General features: G+C 40.0%; 1 protein-coding gene across 4 annotated transcripts; it reads left to right on the top strand.

The window, feature by feature from the left end:
* The first annotated feature begins 3,822 nt into the window (after positions 1 to 3,822).
* LOC145458536 (medium-wave-sensitive opsin 1-like) lies at positions 3,823 to 17,742 on the top strand. Of its 4 annotated transcripts, none has more exons than XM_080336956.1 (8): positions 3,823 to 4,600; positions 5,355 to 5,523; positions 8,408 to 8,509; positions 10,316 to 10,408; positions 10,478 to 10,533; positions 12,833 to 12,979; positions 13,038 to 13,124; positions 15,643 to 17,742. In XM_080336956.1, exons 1-8 carry the CDS (start codon positions 4,385 to 4,387, stop codon positions 15,748 to 15,750), a joined length of 978 nt encoding a protein of 325 aa, XP_080193082.1. In that variant the 5' UTR covers positions 3,823 to 4,384; the 3' UTR covers positions 15,751 to 17,742. The 4 variants fall into 4 exon arrangements, with proteins under 4 accessions (XP_080193082.1, XP_080193090.1, XP_080193075.1 ...); XM_080336964.1 differs by having other exon boundaries at positions 12,836 to 12,979; XM_080336949.1 differs by having other exon boundaries at positions 3,838 to 4,600; positions 10,316 to 10,533; positions 12,836 to 12,979.
* The last annotated feature ends 735 nt before the right edge of the window (positions 17,743 to 18,477 follow it).

Here is an 18,477-nt window from a genome sequence, read left to right on the forward strand (position 1 = left end):
CACCCTTATCCGTAAGATATTCATCTTGATCCCAATTATCGAGCATGGAGGAGGTTCAAGTTACACTGGGTAAGCTGAATATGGGCATTGGACCTATAGCTGATAGTAAATGTAATGCTTATTTTTCTTTCCGTATCCTGCAGTTTGCATCAAATATGTGTCTAAAATGTCCTCGGATGATTGCATCTTCTAACCAAAAATGGATGGAAGCATCGGCCTAGATCGATACCAGTACCCTTTTTCCTAGTAATTCAATTGACCCCTTTGATATATAACTTATTCTACGATAAAAATGTGGATTTCTATATGGTATGAAAAATTATTATGGATTAATTCGTGAAAATTTGCATATTTTGGGCATATGTCGTAGAGCAAACAATTGACGTGATAGGAGAAAACCGAGCGCATTTTTGAAATCAGCACACCGAAATTAACCAGAATCAAATGTCAAATCGAAATCAACAGAAATTTGTTTCAAAATTGTTGGCCAGTGTTATGCGTCACAGCGTTTCTTAAGAAATGAGCATGCTGATCTATTTCGAGTCGAATATGTGCTTCCTGGAGGCTTCTGGCGTACCGTACGGCAGGGACGGGCAACATACGGCCCGCGACGGCATTTTGAGCGCCCGCAGTCTTAGCGAAAAGAGTTGTTATACACACCCCAAAAGGTGGTACGCGAAAAAAGAACTTACGTAACCCTGCGGTTGTATATGACCAGAATTCACCCCATTCCTTGCGGTGTACAAGGGATATTTCTCCCTACCCATTAGAATTGATAAGGGTGTAATTTCAATATAAACCCGACTTGAAATCCTGAATATCTTCCTCCAAATGGCACACTATTGCAAATAAACAGTCTTGATTGCATACATTCGATATCCATTGAACCATAATAACATAAAATGGAAACATATTTCGTGAAATAACAAAGACAGAGATCCCAGCGACGAATTCACTGAAAACACTGCTCGAATAATATTGCCCATGTAATATTGGAAAGCCGTCTCCTCCAGGTTTCCGCAAAACACTCTTGTAAGGCGAAGGTTGAGTCACTATCTTCAGCAAGAACTTGTGGCATCAGCCTGAAATCAAAATGCATATTCACAACCCAATTAACAGGCACATATGCTAACATGCATAAACTAGAAGATTGATAACTTAACGAAAGACCACAAAAATAGAAGCCATTACGACGTATACATATTTTCACAAAGTACTTAGAAAAAATCAGATTCTTCACTTGCTAAGGCATTGCAGCACAGACTGTGGCCCGATAGGGTGAACTTACCGCTATATGAAACATATTCACACACGATCACTGTATGTGTGGGCAATTAGGCATCGACACTATGGAAAGTTATGCATAGTTTTCATGAAAACCACATGTAACAGGCAGACTTGGACAGCCAGAAAACGTTCCCTTTTTCCGAATTAGATTGGAATTTAATTACAACTACAAGTTTTTTTCGAATTAGAGTAGAATTAAAATTATAGCTACACAGTTTACAATTAGATTAAAATTATAATTCTAGCTAACAGTTTTTTTTAAATTACATTAGAATTGGAATTACTGAAATCGCGAAAAGTTGAATCAAACTCCGTTAATATCAAATCATAGTTCATCTTATGAGCATGAGAATAGCAAATGTCTACTGTACAGTAGTGGTGTTCAAAAATGACTTTTTCTATCAAATTCTACTGGCTACTTGATATTATTGTTAGGTTACCTAAGGGGTCGCCAACTCAAAATGGGTCGCGCGCCACTTTTCAAATTTCGTAGCGGCCGCGGGCTGCATGAATTCAATATCGATATAAAGTAGGCAACCACGTTTTAAAACTCTTCTGTCAGTACAACGCTGTGCTACCTCACATAGGCAATGGGCATAGTGATCACAAAAGAAGTAACATTTTATTAAAGGAATAAAAATAGAACAGAATATCACCGTCATCATTTTAATCTTATTTTGAATTCTGAGCTGTGCACGATACCTTGAAACGCTTTTTGGGGCTAGCGAGATACGTTACTAGATGAAAGACCATCTCCATAACGGAAAGCTTGATCTTGTGAAGAAGCCCCAAGCCAGTGGTTCTCAAACCTTTTTAGACATGTCCCGCTTTATAATACTGAAAATTGTCGTCCCCCCTTATTGTCGCATCACAAAATGCATCCATAAAGCTAGCAATCCGAACGGATAGTTTAATGGCATGAATGGTTATGAATGTTGATGAGAGAATTCTATAATAGGAATTCGGGACTGTACACAGAACAATAACTACAAGTATGAGCTCGAGGTAAATCGCGCGCAGCGCGAAAAAGTTTTCGGTTGATAGCAGCTCCGCACCCCCTTCAGATGCTTTCACGCCCCCACAAGGGGACGCGCCCTCTTGGCAGTATTTCGGCCATTGCAGGTCAATTTCAGCATTTGCAAAATGTTTTCTTAGCTTTCTCCCGAAATCTCAAATCAAGTCGCGGGCCGCAAAATATGACCTCGGGGGCCGCATGCGGCCCGCGGGTCGCGTGTTGGTGACCCCTGGATTACCTAATTGAAGCCTGCACACCAAATTTGGTTCGATTCCAACCAGTAGCCGCATTGCTACAGGAGAAGAAAGATTTTTATTTATTATATAAAAATGAATAGAAAAAGATTTAAAATTTTCTGTTCACCCCATTAAATTGTTAGGTTGTCTATAGAAACAATGCTCAACCGATTTGCCTCAATTTCAACCAGTGGAAGCGGAGTTATTGCCGTCGCAAAATTCTGGATTTTAATAGAATAGTATTTACGGTAACCGATTCTTCAATCATTTATTACTGAACAATGCAACATTGCCTAAGCCCACTCAAGAAGCCTTAAAGACACGGTCAACAATAAACACGCATTTCAGTGGATAATTCAACCCCAAAGAGAATCTGTCCTAAACGACCAACAGCTAGACACAGCAGAGAAGTTCTCAAGTGCCCATGCAGTGATCAGTACAGTGATTCGACTGAATTTTTAACAAGAATGCAGACTTGCCGCACGCTTGCCTGTTTAACCAGACTTCTGACCGACACAGACTTAAAACTTCAACAGTCAAGTTTTGGGGAAGTGGTTAGCGCGGATTGAATCCCAAACTTCATATTTGTCTGACAAAAGGTGTAATCGCTAACAATTCATCCCAAATGCCAATACCTATGGGGTGTGTATTTTATTATATGTGTGTATAGGGGTGTATTTGGCTTATTCCCACCACTTGGTTAGGTGTAAATGACAAATTTAGTACCCAAGCGGTGTGATGACTCACAACACACCGTACGTTAGGGTATGAATTGCAAAAACACACCATTTTCGTTTGCAGTGCGGGGAGAGTTTCCACCCTGAAAGTGAAATTCTATTCTGAAAGTATTGACAATTTTTTTTCGCGTCTCAGAATGAATCCAAGATTGCCAACCTGAGAAAAAAGGTCGTAAGGCTACTTGTTTTGTTCGGGTTGATATACATTTGCGAGGAAATATTTTCGATCATGGACAATACCAAGACAAGACTGTGTTCCAATACAACTGATGTTCACGTGCAGTGCTAACAAATAGTTTTTACATACGACATGGATCCAGAAAACTTGCTGAAAATTTTGATCGACCACAGATGTCTGATTGACTTCAACATCTATTGAAGTACATTGGGGTAATAATTTCATTAAATACTGTTTTTGGTATCTATGAAGTTTACATTGAATACGATATACTCCTTGTATATGTGAATAAATGCGCGATTCATGTAACAATTATGAAACCCGGCCCGTCAAGTAGGCTACTTTATTTCCCCATGTAAGGGCCGCCGACCGGAGACGATGCCCACCAATGTCGTACGGGGATGAGAATCGTTTTAGGTTGCGAGTAGCAGACGTGATATAGATGAAGGCTTGATTGGGATTTGTAAGTTGGATGGGGTTTGGAAGTGTTTTCAGGAAGCAATACCGCGCGAATGTAACTTTGAGCGCTTAGATAAACGACTATTACCTGTTTCATGGGGATGATATGATAGTAGCTGACTACAGCAATATCGAGTTTGCGAGGTTTCAGAAAAAACCACGTCAGGGCAAATGTTATGCAGTCGGTAGCGTGTAGGCAATGACGTGTAGTTAACCTGACAAATCCGTGCATTGCTTATTTCTATTGATAGATCTTGATTTTCGAGTATCAAAGTGAAAATCCTAAACATGTTCATTTCTTAAAAAGGGTTGAGTAATAATTTCGTTTGCGATAGTAGCATCTAGATTCTAGAATGTCCCGAAAATCTCCACAGGAACACTGTATAGTGCGAATTAATCACGGAGTCAGCACTTCACGAGTTGCAAAATTAGGTCAGAGCACAATTATGATCGCAGCCTTTTCTATTCGGTGATGTCCTGTCTTGGCTGTTCATCGCGAATTATATTTGGTTTTACGCCGCAGATGAATTACACTACAAATCCATCTTCTTTTAATCCTACTGATGCTGTCACTGATGGTGCACCGTCTTGGAAAAGACACGCCCTGATAACCTACTTGCTGTTCGTTTCAGTTCCAGGAATCGTTTTGAATGGAACAATCGTGTTCGCTCACATGAGGAAATACGACGTGGGTATCATAATGTATTGTCGATTACTCGAGTAATCGTCAGTGCTCGGATTCGCCCGGTTCGAATCTACAGTACTCTATCACTAAATATTACGAGATGAGCGAACCGGTTCTATGCGATAAAACCGAGACACGAAAATATTGAATTCAACCTCTGGCAACCGTTACGCGACGGTACAGTTTGTGTTGACATGTTTTGATAAGGGAGGTGTTTTCGTTACCTTTAAAAATGAGCATTTTCACCCTTTTAAGGGGTCCAATAACCAGCGATATCCTGTGCATGGGACGTCAAAGAAGTACGGACTAGAATCGGACGGAAGTATTGTATTGCATCAATAAAATAACAGCAGCATGCCAATAACAAATTGAACAAATTGATAACTCGATCTCAAGGGCGTTTAGAAGTAATATTCTTTCTTAACATGGTCATTCAGTCTCAAAGAGTAGATATTTTGTCTTTAGTTGAGGTAAAAATATGAGAATTAGAGAGTTACTCATTCGCAGGCATTTCGCCAAGGTACAACAAAATGCGAAAGAAATTCAGATCAACTGGCCCTTCAGATTCCGGTAGATCTCGTGATTAGGCCTACATTGTTGTTTGTACATGAAATGCAAATCACATTTGGAGATATACTCACACAATAGAAAATGAACATTGGAACGTAACCGAACAATGTTCGAATATTCATATTTATATTCAGGTTAAGCATAAGCCTCACTTACGTGACGACGTTTTTTTACAATATATTTTCAGCCAACCAGTCGGAACAAAAAACCTATGACGTTGCTTATCATCAATCTCTGCATTGCCAACTTACTCAGTGCCATGGTGAGCGTCATCATGATTGTGCCCATCAACACGGGAACTTTCGAGACGTCTGATCTCACCTGTCAAATTTTCGTCCTTATTCAAGGCGTCCTAGGTAGGTTGGCCGAATGCTGACTTTGTTTTCTGAATACTTGAAGAGCTTCTTGGAGGTACAGAACTTCAATATACAATTGAACGATGTATTCATATTGAAATGAACCCGAATATTTTCGGCTGACACTCGTCGCAGGAACGCATAAACCAACATGTCCCCAGATTCATCAGAACACGTGCATCTCGCTCAGTGAAAAGCTCACCCTTAACTCATCCGCTTGAGATTGATGCAGATCGATCAAAGGCCATTAATTCTGCCATCGGCAAACATCTGTTGAATAATACGATGTGCGCGAATATTTATCGAGACGACCGATTTCGAATCGTTGGGCGAGGCCGTTCACAATTCCATTTGTGTGCCTTGGAGTCGACTTTCATCCAAATACACCCACCAAAACTCTGTCAACAAAAGGAGTTCGTGTACCACCTAAAATAGTACATTGAACGCTCTCTCATTCACGAAATTTCATGCTGGTGACGTCATATTTTGTGATACGATTGTTGAATGTTGATTAGGGCGGTTCAAAAATAACCTTTTTTCCTTAATCTTGCGGGCTACGTGATTAAATCGTTAGGTTGCCTTAAAAAACGACGCACACCAAATTTGAATTCATTCCAACCAATATTCGCGGTTTACGTAGAGTTTGAAAATTTTGAATTTGCCCAGAAACGCAAAAAATTTTTTTTTTCAAATTTTTCTGCCAACCCCATGAAAATGTTGGGCTGTCTTCAAAAACTATGCAAAACAAATTTGACTCAATTCCAAGCCGTAGAAGTGGAGTTATATCAGTTTTTCCTTGATAATTCTGGGATTATCCTTGATCGGTGGATAATCCAATAATTTTCATCGAAAAACTGGAATAACTCCGCTTCTACGGCTTGGAATTGAGTAAAATTTGTTTTGCATAGTCTTTGAAGACAGCCGAACAATTTCATGGAGTTGGCAGAAAAATTTGAAAATTTTTTTTTTTGCGTTTCTGGGCAAATTCAAAATTTTCAAACTCTACGTAAACCGCGAATATTGGTTGGAATGAATTCAAATTTGGTGTGCGTCGTTTTTTAAGGCAACCTAACGATTTAATCACGTAGCCCGCAAGATTAAGGAAAAAAGGTTATTTTTGAACCGCCCTAATGTTGATATACAATGTTCTTTCCAATTCTCTACTAGTTGCTGACGATTACCCCTGACGAGTGTCAGCCAAAAATATTCGTGTTCATTTCAATATGAATATACTGTTCAATTTTCTGAATGCCCAATAATTCCCAGGTCGATAAGCATTCAATATTGGGAAATGATAACGTATTAAGCCAAAATCAATTTGAAGGCATTCACTGTTACCAACATGCTTCTTGTATTTCTCTCTTACCAGAAATAGCTCTGATTTCTACGCAGAGAGCAACGAAGTACTATACATTTTCGAGATAAAACGTTCCTACGTAGATATGTCCATGTATGTACATTATATATTATGGAGTATGGCACTCATCGGCAATGGCCTTGTGCACCAATACTGGCCGCTCTGAGTCTCTATTTTGGATTGATCCATTATAGCGGCCTGTCCGTTAGCAATAAGTATTCACTTGCTGTTAGACCATAGATAGGGATACTATGTCTAAGGGCACATTAGTCCGTTGTGCTATATTCTACAAATAGTACCGCAGTTAGTTTTGACTTGTTTACTTCTAAACGGGAAGGTCAGTAACAAAGTATACTGCCTACTTGAGTCGGTTTTTTATGCTTGCAATACTTAGGCTACATGGTTATGTTGTTGTAGTACTTCAACTTCTATACTCGAACTTTTTCTAGGAATTCTTACGTAATTTTTTTACATTTCGAGTGTTACGAAGTAGACATCAGTTTCGGATGGGTTAGCACCCCCGAAATAGCTAAAACTTGTCAATATAGAACCGTTTGAAATTGACACTGTAGCGCCGTAACTGACTGAATATCTTCTCTAACACTGTACCTAATTAGAACAAATAAAGTAATCAGTTATCTGTGGTAGTCACGAGAATACATGTTTAATTTTAAACCAACTTATGACTACCTATCGAAGTAGCCTTCAAACATTTGATTGTCTGCTTACATGTGACGTAGTTTTGAAATGTCTTGGAAATGGACACTGCTAGTTACAAATCAGTTGTTTTCGACAACGCTGGTTTTATTTTAGTTTTCAGTTGGATTTCTTCTCTTGCTCTCATCGTGATAGGAAATTCCAATTCAACGTATTTGGACAGGGCATGTTAAGAATAGAATAAAAGTCTGCTATTCCGCGAAACTTTTCACAATGTAGAACTAAGATTCGGAACTGAGGCTTAAAAAACCGCATACACCCCAAATGTAGCTTACTTGCATTTCTCACTCATGCAATTATCTCGAAGCGAAGATACGCCAGTCTATTCTGATGAAATTTAGGATGAGAGCAATTTTTGATAGAATGAACAGGCCGAAAATTGAAATGAAAATCGTTAGGCTGATGGAAACCTCACGCAGCTACGGCTTACTGCATCCTCTACAATTTTCCCTCGTTTTTACGAGCTTTCTGGGGCTCAAAGCGAACGGACAGTGGAACAATAAATTGATTTGGAGGATTTTTCATGTTACTGTTGCTATTTGTTGGAGCACGCTTTCATGTTTAGAATCTCTCTTACGAACAATTGAGTATTCTAATGTGGCTCGATATGGACTCGGAAGCTTTTTTGTTCACACAACACAAAAGTTTGCGAACCACTGATGTCGAACTTTTTAAGGTTAATTCGTGAAAAATATTGAGATGCCGAAAACGAAAGTGTACACGATTCCTACATGGCATGCCCTGATTGTTTAATATTCGAAATGATTCGAATTACTGAATCATTTTGCCCACCCATATCGTATATTCCAGGTGGGACTTGCTTATTCTCGATGGTTACATTGTCTGTCGCACACTACATCATTATATGCAGGAATATGCAGATTGAATTTTCACAAATGAGTGCTTTTGCAGGTATGCATTCACAGCATGGTAAATTTGTGGTTCTTATTCGAAGAAAATGTAGGGTCCATAAAAGTGTATGTCAAATATATTTTGTGTCAGCTTCCCAGCATCCAAGCTTCATGCAGGTTTAGCAATATCTGAATCGCTATTGCCTTCCTCAAACTCGTTCTTAGTGGGGACAATCTGAAATAGAGCAGAATTCATTTCGTAAAACAACAATCAGTAGGATATGTTTCAACAGTTTTGTAACATATTTTTTCGCACTTCGTATCACTGCAGTTCTTGAAGCAAATACTGCAATCCATACGTCCAGACAAAGGATATCACACTAGGGTTTGTTTATTTGTGCATGTTATTTATGGTGTTTGTCGACTACTATGGCCATTTACACCAGGCCGATATTATTCATTATTTTCCGAAACTGCCAACTTATAGCACGGCCCACCTCTAGGCTTTTTGTAAGACACCGCTGATGTGGATGTGGTGTCGAGGAGGAGCCTAGGTAAACCTCCGACACTGAGGCATCGGAATTCTGAAGTCGATCTCGGTCGGACTCGAACCCGCACCCATTGGTGTTGCAGCCGCGAATTATACCACTGCGCTATCCCGCCACATTATACTAGAGATACCATACGTCCTCTTTTAAGAGGATTTGTCCTCTTTTGTGACTTTTTTTAAGTGTCTCGGAAGACCAAATGTCCTCTTTTTGAAATTTTGTCCTGTTTTTTGAGAATTTTTGTCAAATTGACGCCCAAATTCGACTGAGATGCCGTAAATCAGCACCGAAGTAACGCCCCGGCGGGTATTTCGGGCGCTGAGCCGGGAAGTCGACCTTATTTAGTCTACCACCTGATAATGTGAAGGAGAAACTGTATTTCGGGCACTTAGCGAGAAAGTTGATCTTTGTTTAGTAAACCGAACACGAAGTGAGAACAATTTACCAATTTTTCAGGATTTTTCTCCGGTTTTGCAAGTCTGAAAATTCTGAAAAAGTATCCTATTTTCCGATTTCCAAAATATGGTAACCCTATATTATACGAGGAAAAAGATGAAAATTTTGCATAGTTAGCAGGAATAAGTTCAACCTGTCTAGAAATTGTGATACATCGGTATATGGCAATATAGTGCAGTGTTAGACCGTTTATATCTGTTGAGCTGCTTTAGTGTAGGAGAGTGAGGCTTTCAGGTGTGGAATTATTGGGCAACGAAAATATTTCGGCGACCGATTACGCTCCGGTGCACACCACGGCCTGAGAGGATTCCGTTAACATGCAACTGCGCAGAGACCGGTGTCCAAAATCCGGCGCCTACAAAACCAAATAATGCCGACGCATGTTGATCGAAACATTCACTTCCGGTCTCTTAAAACTACTTAGCGGTCACCCAAACCAAACTTTAAAAAAACTGGAGCTCCTTAATCACTTCCTGCATGATAACATATGGATTCATGTTTAATTCTCCGAGCTGACTCCTACCGCCCATCAACTTATTGATGATCACTCGTTGTGGTTGGTACCTATACACGAGTTGTGAGGTGACCTCAAAATTGATCCAACAAGTACGGTCGAATTACGTCCTATTTATTGAAAAAAGAGGACAAACCCTCCTAAAAAAGGACGTACGATAACCCTCATTAAAGCCTCTCATGAGTTGTGTTGATCACAATTAAGAGATACGACTGCCGTTTTATTACGGCGAAGGGATGATGAAGTGTTGCGTTTGCGTTACTCAATCATGTAGATAGCCTTTTGCTATGGCCTTTACAGACAAAACTAGTGCCATGAATAAGAGTAATCGTGACAAGATTATTTCCAGCTATCATTTCTACCTGGATTTGGGCTGGGGTGTGGAACACTGTGTTGGTGATCAGCGACGGATACGGCCCCGATAGATTGCATTCGTATTGCGGTATCGTATGGAATTCACCTGACAAATATTTCGTTCAATATTGCCTCTACTTGACCTGCTGCTTTGCAGCGCCGTTATCTGTATTGGTCTTCTGCTACAGCGCGATCCTACTACATGTTCGAAACGTAAGTTATATTTAGCAGATTTTATGCTTTTAGTCTGCATATATGACTGTATAGAAATAATGATGTTCATGATCCGCTGCCTCACACGTGGAAGAAAACGAATAGAACTCTCTATCAAAACGAATATATATTATCTCCATAAAAGCTGAGGAATGAGTTTGTTTTTGGCATTTGATATTTGAAATTACGAGGCACAATCGACGCACCGCGTAGCTGAGAGGTTTAGCTAATATTTAGGAATCTCCTTAAGTGAAGGTTAGCCGTCGAAATATTTGCTCCTTTTCTTTGTATTATCAATTAAAGCATACCCGTTTAACCCGTTCGTGAGGTAATTCTTCTGATTTGAGAACCCTGATGGTGACGGCAGATCCTAAACTCTAAATTGCAACATCTGAATCAACTGCATTTCATTTAGGAAATTTGAATTGAATTAGTAGCGGTTATCTAACACAGTGGTTCTCAACCTTTTTGACCTCGCGGCACACTTTGAAAATTAAAAATAGTTCGCGGCACACTAGCACAGTGGTTCCGAACTCATTTGGCTTACGGCACAGGCAAACTACCAGAATGCGTATAGCAGCAACCATAGTTTTACAGAGGTGGTCTGCTGGTCAATGACGAAATACTGCTACCTTTTCGGAGCACTCAAGTAGGCGTTTCTCTGCTTTTATCTCTGCGGACATCTCACAAATACGTCTACTAATGGTATCATTTGACATGGGAATCGTTTTTAATTCTTTCGAAACATTTTTTACAATTTTATTGCAGGCCGGAAGAATAGCTTTCTCCGTTTCCGTGTGAGGTTTTGAATTATCAGCTATTACCTCTGTTACCACATAACTGGCCCGCTGAGATCTCGTTTAAACTTCATGTTCAGCTAAATTTCGTAAGAATGACTTGACAATAAAGTCTGCCCACTACCGCATTGTCGATGTAATTAACCGTCGCATCGAAGAGTCGATCACGATTGCCACTAACAAATACAGAGGTGTATTATACAATGTGCATAGATGCCAAACGCATTTCCACGCAGATCGTGTAATAGCACCTGTTAGGATAGCATACCTCAATAGTCTTAGTGGCAGCCACCCGCAGTTCAATTGTAGTTCCAACAAATCGGGATAATAAACTTCAGTGGCGGGGAAATTTGCAACTGATATAATTTGATCAACTTTACTTCTCAATTCTCGAATTTCTCACCTGCAACATAACATTGCACACTGAGCCTACATTTTACCTGCAGTGCTGGCGCGCTACCTAACAATCGCAATGTGAATGGCTATGTTGGCAATTCTAATTTTTAAACGTGAACATCACTTTCAAATAAGTTCATTTCTCGATGGTGAGAATGCCTTCCTAGGTGTTGGAGGTTTATGTAAGCTCCTACTCGTCCTCCAATCTGCAAAAGCAGTGTCTTACAAAAAGTGGGCCTTGCTATAAGTTGCCATCTCAGGAATTAAAATATGAAACATCGGCATGGTGTGAAATGATCATCGATGACGAAGACATGGCAAGAATACGACTACAAACAGAAAAATAAAAGGTCATCAACCTGGGTCATATCCCTGTTCTGCCTACGGTTCTGATGCGAGACACTTGAACACGTGAACACTTCGGCCACACCTCAATATCACGATCCAATTACCTGAGTTTAGTTATCACCGTCCTAAATGCTACTGATGCTACTATGTGGGCAAACTAGCATATCACACCGATTGACGCTGGAGGCCCCAGTTTGATTCATGGCAGTGCAGTAGCAAGTTACAAAGCGTTGCAGAGTTATTAGATTATCCGCCCCTATACGTTGCTGTGCTCAGAGCGTCTTTACAATAAAAAGCCCAGAGAAGGACCCAATCCATGACCTAATGGGGATGCCAGATTGAAATTATTGATTGAGATACCGTAGCTACGGTCGCCTCGGCATCCTTATATCTGTTCACTGCATCGGTTTGGGCATCGCTTGTCTTGATCGGGTAAATTCAATAGAAAAACCAACTATGATACACTCAAAATTGGGATTTTTTGTTATAGTTCCGCATAGTTTACCACATTTGCTCGCGGCACACCTGAGCAGTCCAATTGGTACACTAGTGTGCCGCGGCACACCGGTTGAGTACCACTGATCTAGCATCTCGACTGTTGTGATTCAGTTTTTAGACGAATTTGCTGCTATTCAGTTTCAAACAATAGTGGAAGAAGTTACATGCTTTGATATTCATATTTTACCTTCGCACGGGCCATGTTGCAGTGTCGTAGCCCAGACATTGGGACTTTCATTCCATTCCTTTAATGTTTTCAGCAGGCGAAGAGACCTTCCGACTCGAAAACACCCTCAGCACTGTTACGGACGATGAAATCAGTTTTTGCGATCATGCTGGCATTTGTTATTTGCTGGTTTCCGTATGCTGTCATCGCGATATTAAAGATAATGACACGACTCGACAATGTGCGACTCATTGGTTAATTCTGACAAATAGCATACAATTAAAAATCGAAATATTTAGAATTCATACCCGGACATGTTCGCTTTCCTGGCGGCCAAAACCTCGTACCTTTCATGCCCGATGATCTACGTCATGCAAAATCGCAATGTAAGCCTGGCACCATTACACTATGCATCTTTGAGGCGAACCCCGATTGCTACGGATTGGAATGAGGAGTTTATATACATCGTGTAGTCTACTTATCCAATTTATTTATTAGTTTATGTTCGTATGTAATCCGTCACTAAACAAAATATTTGAAATAAAATCTCAATAATAGACTACCTAAAGCGGTAATGGTTAAAATCGTCGTTTCGAGCAGTGGTTCTCAACTTGTTTCACTTCGCGGACCGTAAAACTTCAAAAAATATCTGGCGGACCGGTGGACCATCAAAAATTGATATCAACCCAAAATGTCAAGTATTAAACCGTTTTTGGCTAGTATGGTACTAGAGAGTGACGATTTGAGAGTTTTGTTCGTAATTAAATATGTTCACGATGGTATAAAAGTGATTTTACGGTAGTTAGTCTGCTAAGTGGAAGTAAAATTCTTTGGCCAAGATAAACATGCTAGCGCCGAGACTAGATAATAGTCTTTCGCGTCGAATTCCGAAGGCACTGTGCCATTTCGAATAACATTCTTCTCTTCTATAATAAGTAGAAAAGACGCGTTTCGGAGTGAAACCAAGCACTGTGTCGTGCTACCTTGCTCATTTTCCACTACAACATGACGTACTGTGAATCCAATACGCGTCAAGAATACACATGGCAACAGTGACACGGGGTCATTCACAAAATGAATGTATCGGAAACGAACGAACGATCCAAGATCGTGCAAACTGCGTGGTTAAGCGAGTCAGCTCGTACTTGTCGCTCATATGTAGTTGACGATTTAAACTTCAAATTAAATCCGGCGGGCAAATATTTTTGTAGGCGTGCGTACTGCGAAGATAAATTAGGTTTGCGGGCCGGGCCAAAAAGGTCCAATCTATATTCCGCGGCGTATTTTATTCTAAATAATGAAGAAAAAACAGTGAATTGCATTGTTAACACAATCTGCTAGCAAAGTGGATGTGGTACATTTGGGATATGAGAAAGTCGGGGTTAATTTACAAAATATTGTATTGATTAATTCAGTGACAATATTCTAAACAATGCGAAACACGAAACAATCCTAATTCATTAAAATCACTTTTACCAATACCCATTTTTCTATGGTGGCGTCAAAATGTATTTGGGATATCACGAAGCCGGTCTTGGTCTCGAGCTGTGTGTAGCGTGGCATTTAGCTTCGTTGTTTTGAGAGTTCAGCTGGTAAATGACCTGAAGTCCACGATCTCTTGGCCTCGGTCAGCCGACGGATGTTAGTATTTCACTGCGTTTTCTCATATTGCCCATTCAAAATATATCTCCGAACACGGCAACCCGCTCACCACAAAGAAAGTGGCGTGTTTCCCTCTCACACAAGTGAACAAATATTGAGTGCTCGAAATCTTTAAATGTCTGCCTCGAGCCTCTTATGTTTTACCATGCCTGTTCATCGTATTTGGGAGACCGGTGCTCACGTCCACTGATTGACTTGTTTGACGCATTATGGATTGCAAACGCATGACATCACAATTTAAATCACAGATCGGGTAATTCGCAAAGTAACATTGGCAACATACCATTTTAAACCATCTGGAAACAGTTACTTTTGACTTTAATTGTTACGGTATACTTTGCTATATTTACAGTATTTTGAATCCAGATTATGCGACCTATACGTAGTCTGTGTACTCAATGACAAATTCGTTCAGCACCGTTTTTCAGACAACCGAACAATGCCATGGGGTAGCCAGTAATTTTTTTTTCTAAATTTTAATTTTATTTGTTAAATAAATCCAAAACTCTTTCTTTTATAGCAATGCCACTGTACGTTGGAATCGCACTAAAATTGTAGTACAGCGTTTTTTTGTAACCTAACAATTTTACGAAGTAGCCAGTACAATTTGTGAAACAAAAATCATTTTGGAACACCCCTAGTGTACACAGATGAAGAAAAAGGCTTAAAAGTAAACGAATTCTGGTTCAGTTTATGCAGTCTTTGGCTTTATTTCACACTTAGGATACAAAAGTTGGTTTTCTGTTCGAAGTTCCAGGTAAATGTTCATGGAAAAGTCAGAGTCGAGTAGCATGCTGCATTTGGCCCGCTTGTCGCACTTTGCCAAGGTTTGGGTTAAATCGAACATGATTTGCAGGCCTAATGTTACCACGCGAAGTTTCGAATATCTTTAAATTTGATCTTTTATTTCACCAATTGACAAGCCTTCAACATTTTGCAACTTGAAATAAAAATATAAAATTTTAAAATACCTGACGGACCGGCACCGGTCCGCCGTCCTCCGGCGGTTGAAAACCACAGGTTTCTAGTACTTGAGTCGAGGTAAAAGTAATGTTGTCAATTTTGAGTTATTCACGAGTAAAAATGGATATTCATGAGCGATGCCAAATTCCAAACGAAAAGTATTCGATGAAATGGGGCCTAAGGGGGGAAATAGTGGACGTTTACCACAGAAAGTGCTTGGGATTAAACCCAATGATATAATTATCGTATACAATCCTAAGTATTCCCACTTCCTTTCAGATGAGGAAGGAAGTACTGGCAGTATTCAACCGATTCACAGTTTGTTTCAGACCAAAGCAGGACAAGAAGGCCGAAGCTATTACGGTCATGGAAAACACCGCCATTTGACATAGCTACTGAGTTGACCTCCACATTTCATCACATTTGACAATGGCTTGATTAGTTACTGTGGGATGTAAGCCTACCGTTATTGATGTGGAAACTCTTGTAATATATTTCATGATTATCTTATATTGTTGAATACAAGTAACACTATGATGTTGATCATTATCAATCTATTTTTTAAATCCTTTCTCACGCATTGCTTCTGGTATCAAAAACCGGTCGACAGCTTGAAACGTAGATATATTGTGTATGGTATTGAATTTTTCACCACTCATAGTACTGCATGTACCTGATCTAAATTTATATTACCCCAATGAAAAATATTTGCCGTCTTACTGTGTTGGCATTTTTTGTGCTTCCCCCGTATCCACCGATTGCTTTCTACAAAATAAGCGTCGGACACCAGAGGTGTCCTAATTACGGATTACAACAATCACTACCGTTTTTATTTGCTCCCAGCAAATTATGTTTGATGCATTTTAGCAACGGATGTGGGTATGGGGACTCGGGATGGTCTGCGTCCTAAGCGCGGTCAATTTCACCATAGATAATTGTGTTTTTATTCATTTATCTTTCTTTGAGCAACTGTATGGACTTACAGCTGTTGTGTGTTTATGCACCATGAAATCCGTCCGGACTAGAGCGAACCTGATGACTATCCGCTTTGATGTTGTCCCATCGACCGAGTTATTGTTTTTGATTTTAATTCATATTTATGTCCAATAAATAAATGCACATGTCTGTATGAAATGAAATGAGTCAATTGACCTTGAGTCACAACAAATACCAAATTGTATGGCATCTTGCCGAAACGAAGAAAGTTTTTCTATGTTTTATGACAGGACATTAAAGTGCAAATACATTGGTGGTTGCCAAGCGTTTTATGGCTGCGGCCCAATTTCCAATTTGGAAATGTGGCGAAAAACCACCTCCTTAATTTGTTTGATTGGCTACCAAAAATGTCAGCACCGTCGCCCGAAATCTACTTCGATATTTGTAAGGCTGAATACTAAAAACATCAAAGTTCGGGACCTCCGCTATCCGGGGGTTGAAAATATCTTCCGTATACCAGATAAGCTTTTGCGCGCTGAAAACAACGTCGTGGATCAGTATGGTGTGTCGTTGCATATATATTGAGAACCTTTACGGCAAATGAACGAATTATATTTGATAACATAACCAACATTGGCATAGCAGAGAAGGGCTGATCTATACAACTTTCCTTCATTGTGGAATTGTGAAAAGGTTATTTACCGCAAACTCATACCCGATTTGTGACGTCAAGTAATTGTCTACTTTTTCACCTACCCTAAACTGCGACTTCTCATCCGACATCTCCATCTGAACATGTTTTTGCAATGGGAACCATGTGACATCAGTAAGCCGACAGTGCATGACACCAAAAGTACATGCCAAGCATACTAATTGATTTTGTTGTTGTTGTTTATTAAAAGCAAAATTTGGCGCTTATCACCTGTTGGTCTTTTGCACCACGGTCAATAATAGCGTACGAAATATAAACAGCCAATGATGGCGTAGGTATTGGATAGACATAATATTTAAAAAATAGCATTTCAGTGAAACCACAGAATATCAAGGCCAGAAAAATTGAAATTTCAGAGCAGTGGAAATGAAACATTCACGGCCATTCACAAATTACGGTTGCAGGATAACACAAATTCAATTGTGAAAGGGATGATTTCATCTTCGGTGAGGAGAATTGCATGGCGGAAATAAACAATAAATTCAGCACATTTAGCAATGGGGAAAGTACGCTGTAAAGAGAGGTCAACGTGTGACTGGGGCAGAAACCAAGGTAGAATAGATGGAAGTGGTCCAATATCATGCCGTCAAACAACGACAAGTTTGTGAGCGTATTAAACGTTCGAAAGTTCGGTCTCGTTAGACTGTAGATCTCATGCCAGCTGTCTTGAATGATATGTTGGAATAATTCATTTCCAGGCTCTTGATTCAAAATATGACATCGACATTTCATCGAGATAGAAGGTGTTGTAGATCAAGGTACTGGTCATTGCATTGGTACAGATCCGAAGGGCTTTATTCTCGATGGATTTGAGCTTCTTGAGATGGGTGACAGGCACAAATAAGTATGCAGGCAAACCATGGGCCATATTATATCTTAAATGTGAACGGTAAACGCGCAAAAGGGTTCCCTTGTTGGCTCACCAGCTCGTGCAACTCAATATTCGCAGTACTTTTAGCCTCTTACGACACTTGGACGAGATATATTCAATGTCAGGTTTGTATGAGAGTCTTCTGTCAAAAACAACGCCAAGGTACTTGAATGTTTCCACCAACGGGATTTCCGAACCGTCAAGATGCTGTGAGATGGGGGGAATTTTGTGCTCACGTGTAAAGTACCTTGCTACATTTTTTTCCGTGGATAATATCAGGCCCCACTGATTACACCAATGCTGTAAGTAAGACGTAAAACTTTGTACCGTGTGGACACGATTGGATGTGGACAAATCGCTGCCCAAGATCAGAAGATCATCAGCGAATAGTGCGTGGGAGCAATCGGCCATTGGTGGAAGATCAGACACGATTACCGCATGGAGAAGCGGACTTATGACACTGTCTTAGGGGAGACCATTTTCCAGATAGTGTGTGTTAGAAAGGATATTCCCGTCCTGGAAAGAACGCGTTGACTAAAAGTTGTTGATCCAAACTAGCATTTGACCTTTGACCCCAAAGCATACTAATTAACAA

Source organism: Botryllus schlosseri, chromosome 2 (assembly GCF_051294905.1).
Source record: "Botryllus schlosseri isolate E-star chromosome 2, Bs_hap1, whole genome shotgun sequence".
Lineage (NCBI taxonomy): Eukaryota > Metazoa > Chordata > Ascidiacea > Stolidobranchia > Styelidae > Botryllus > Botryllus schlosseri.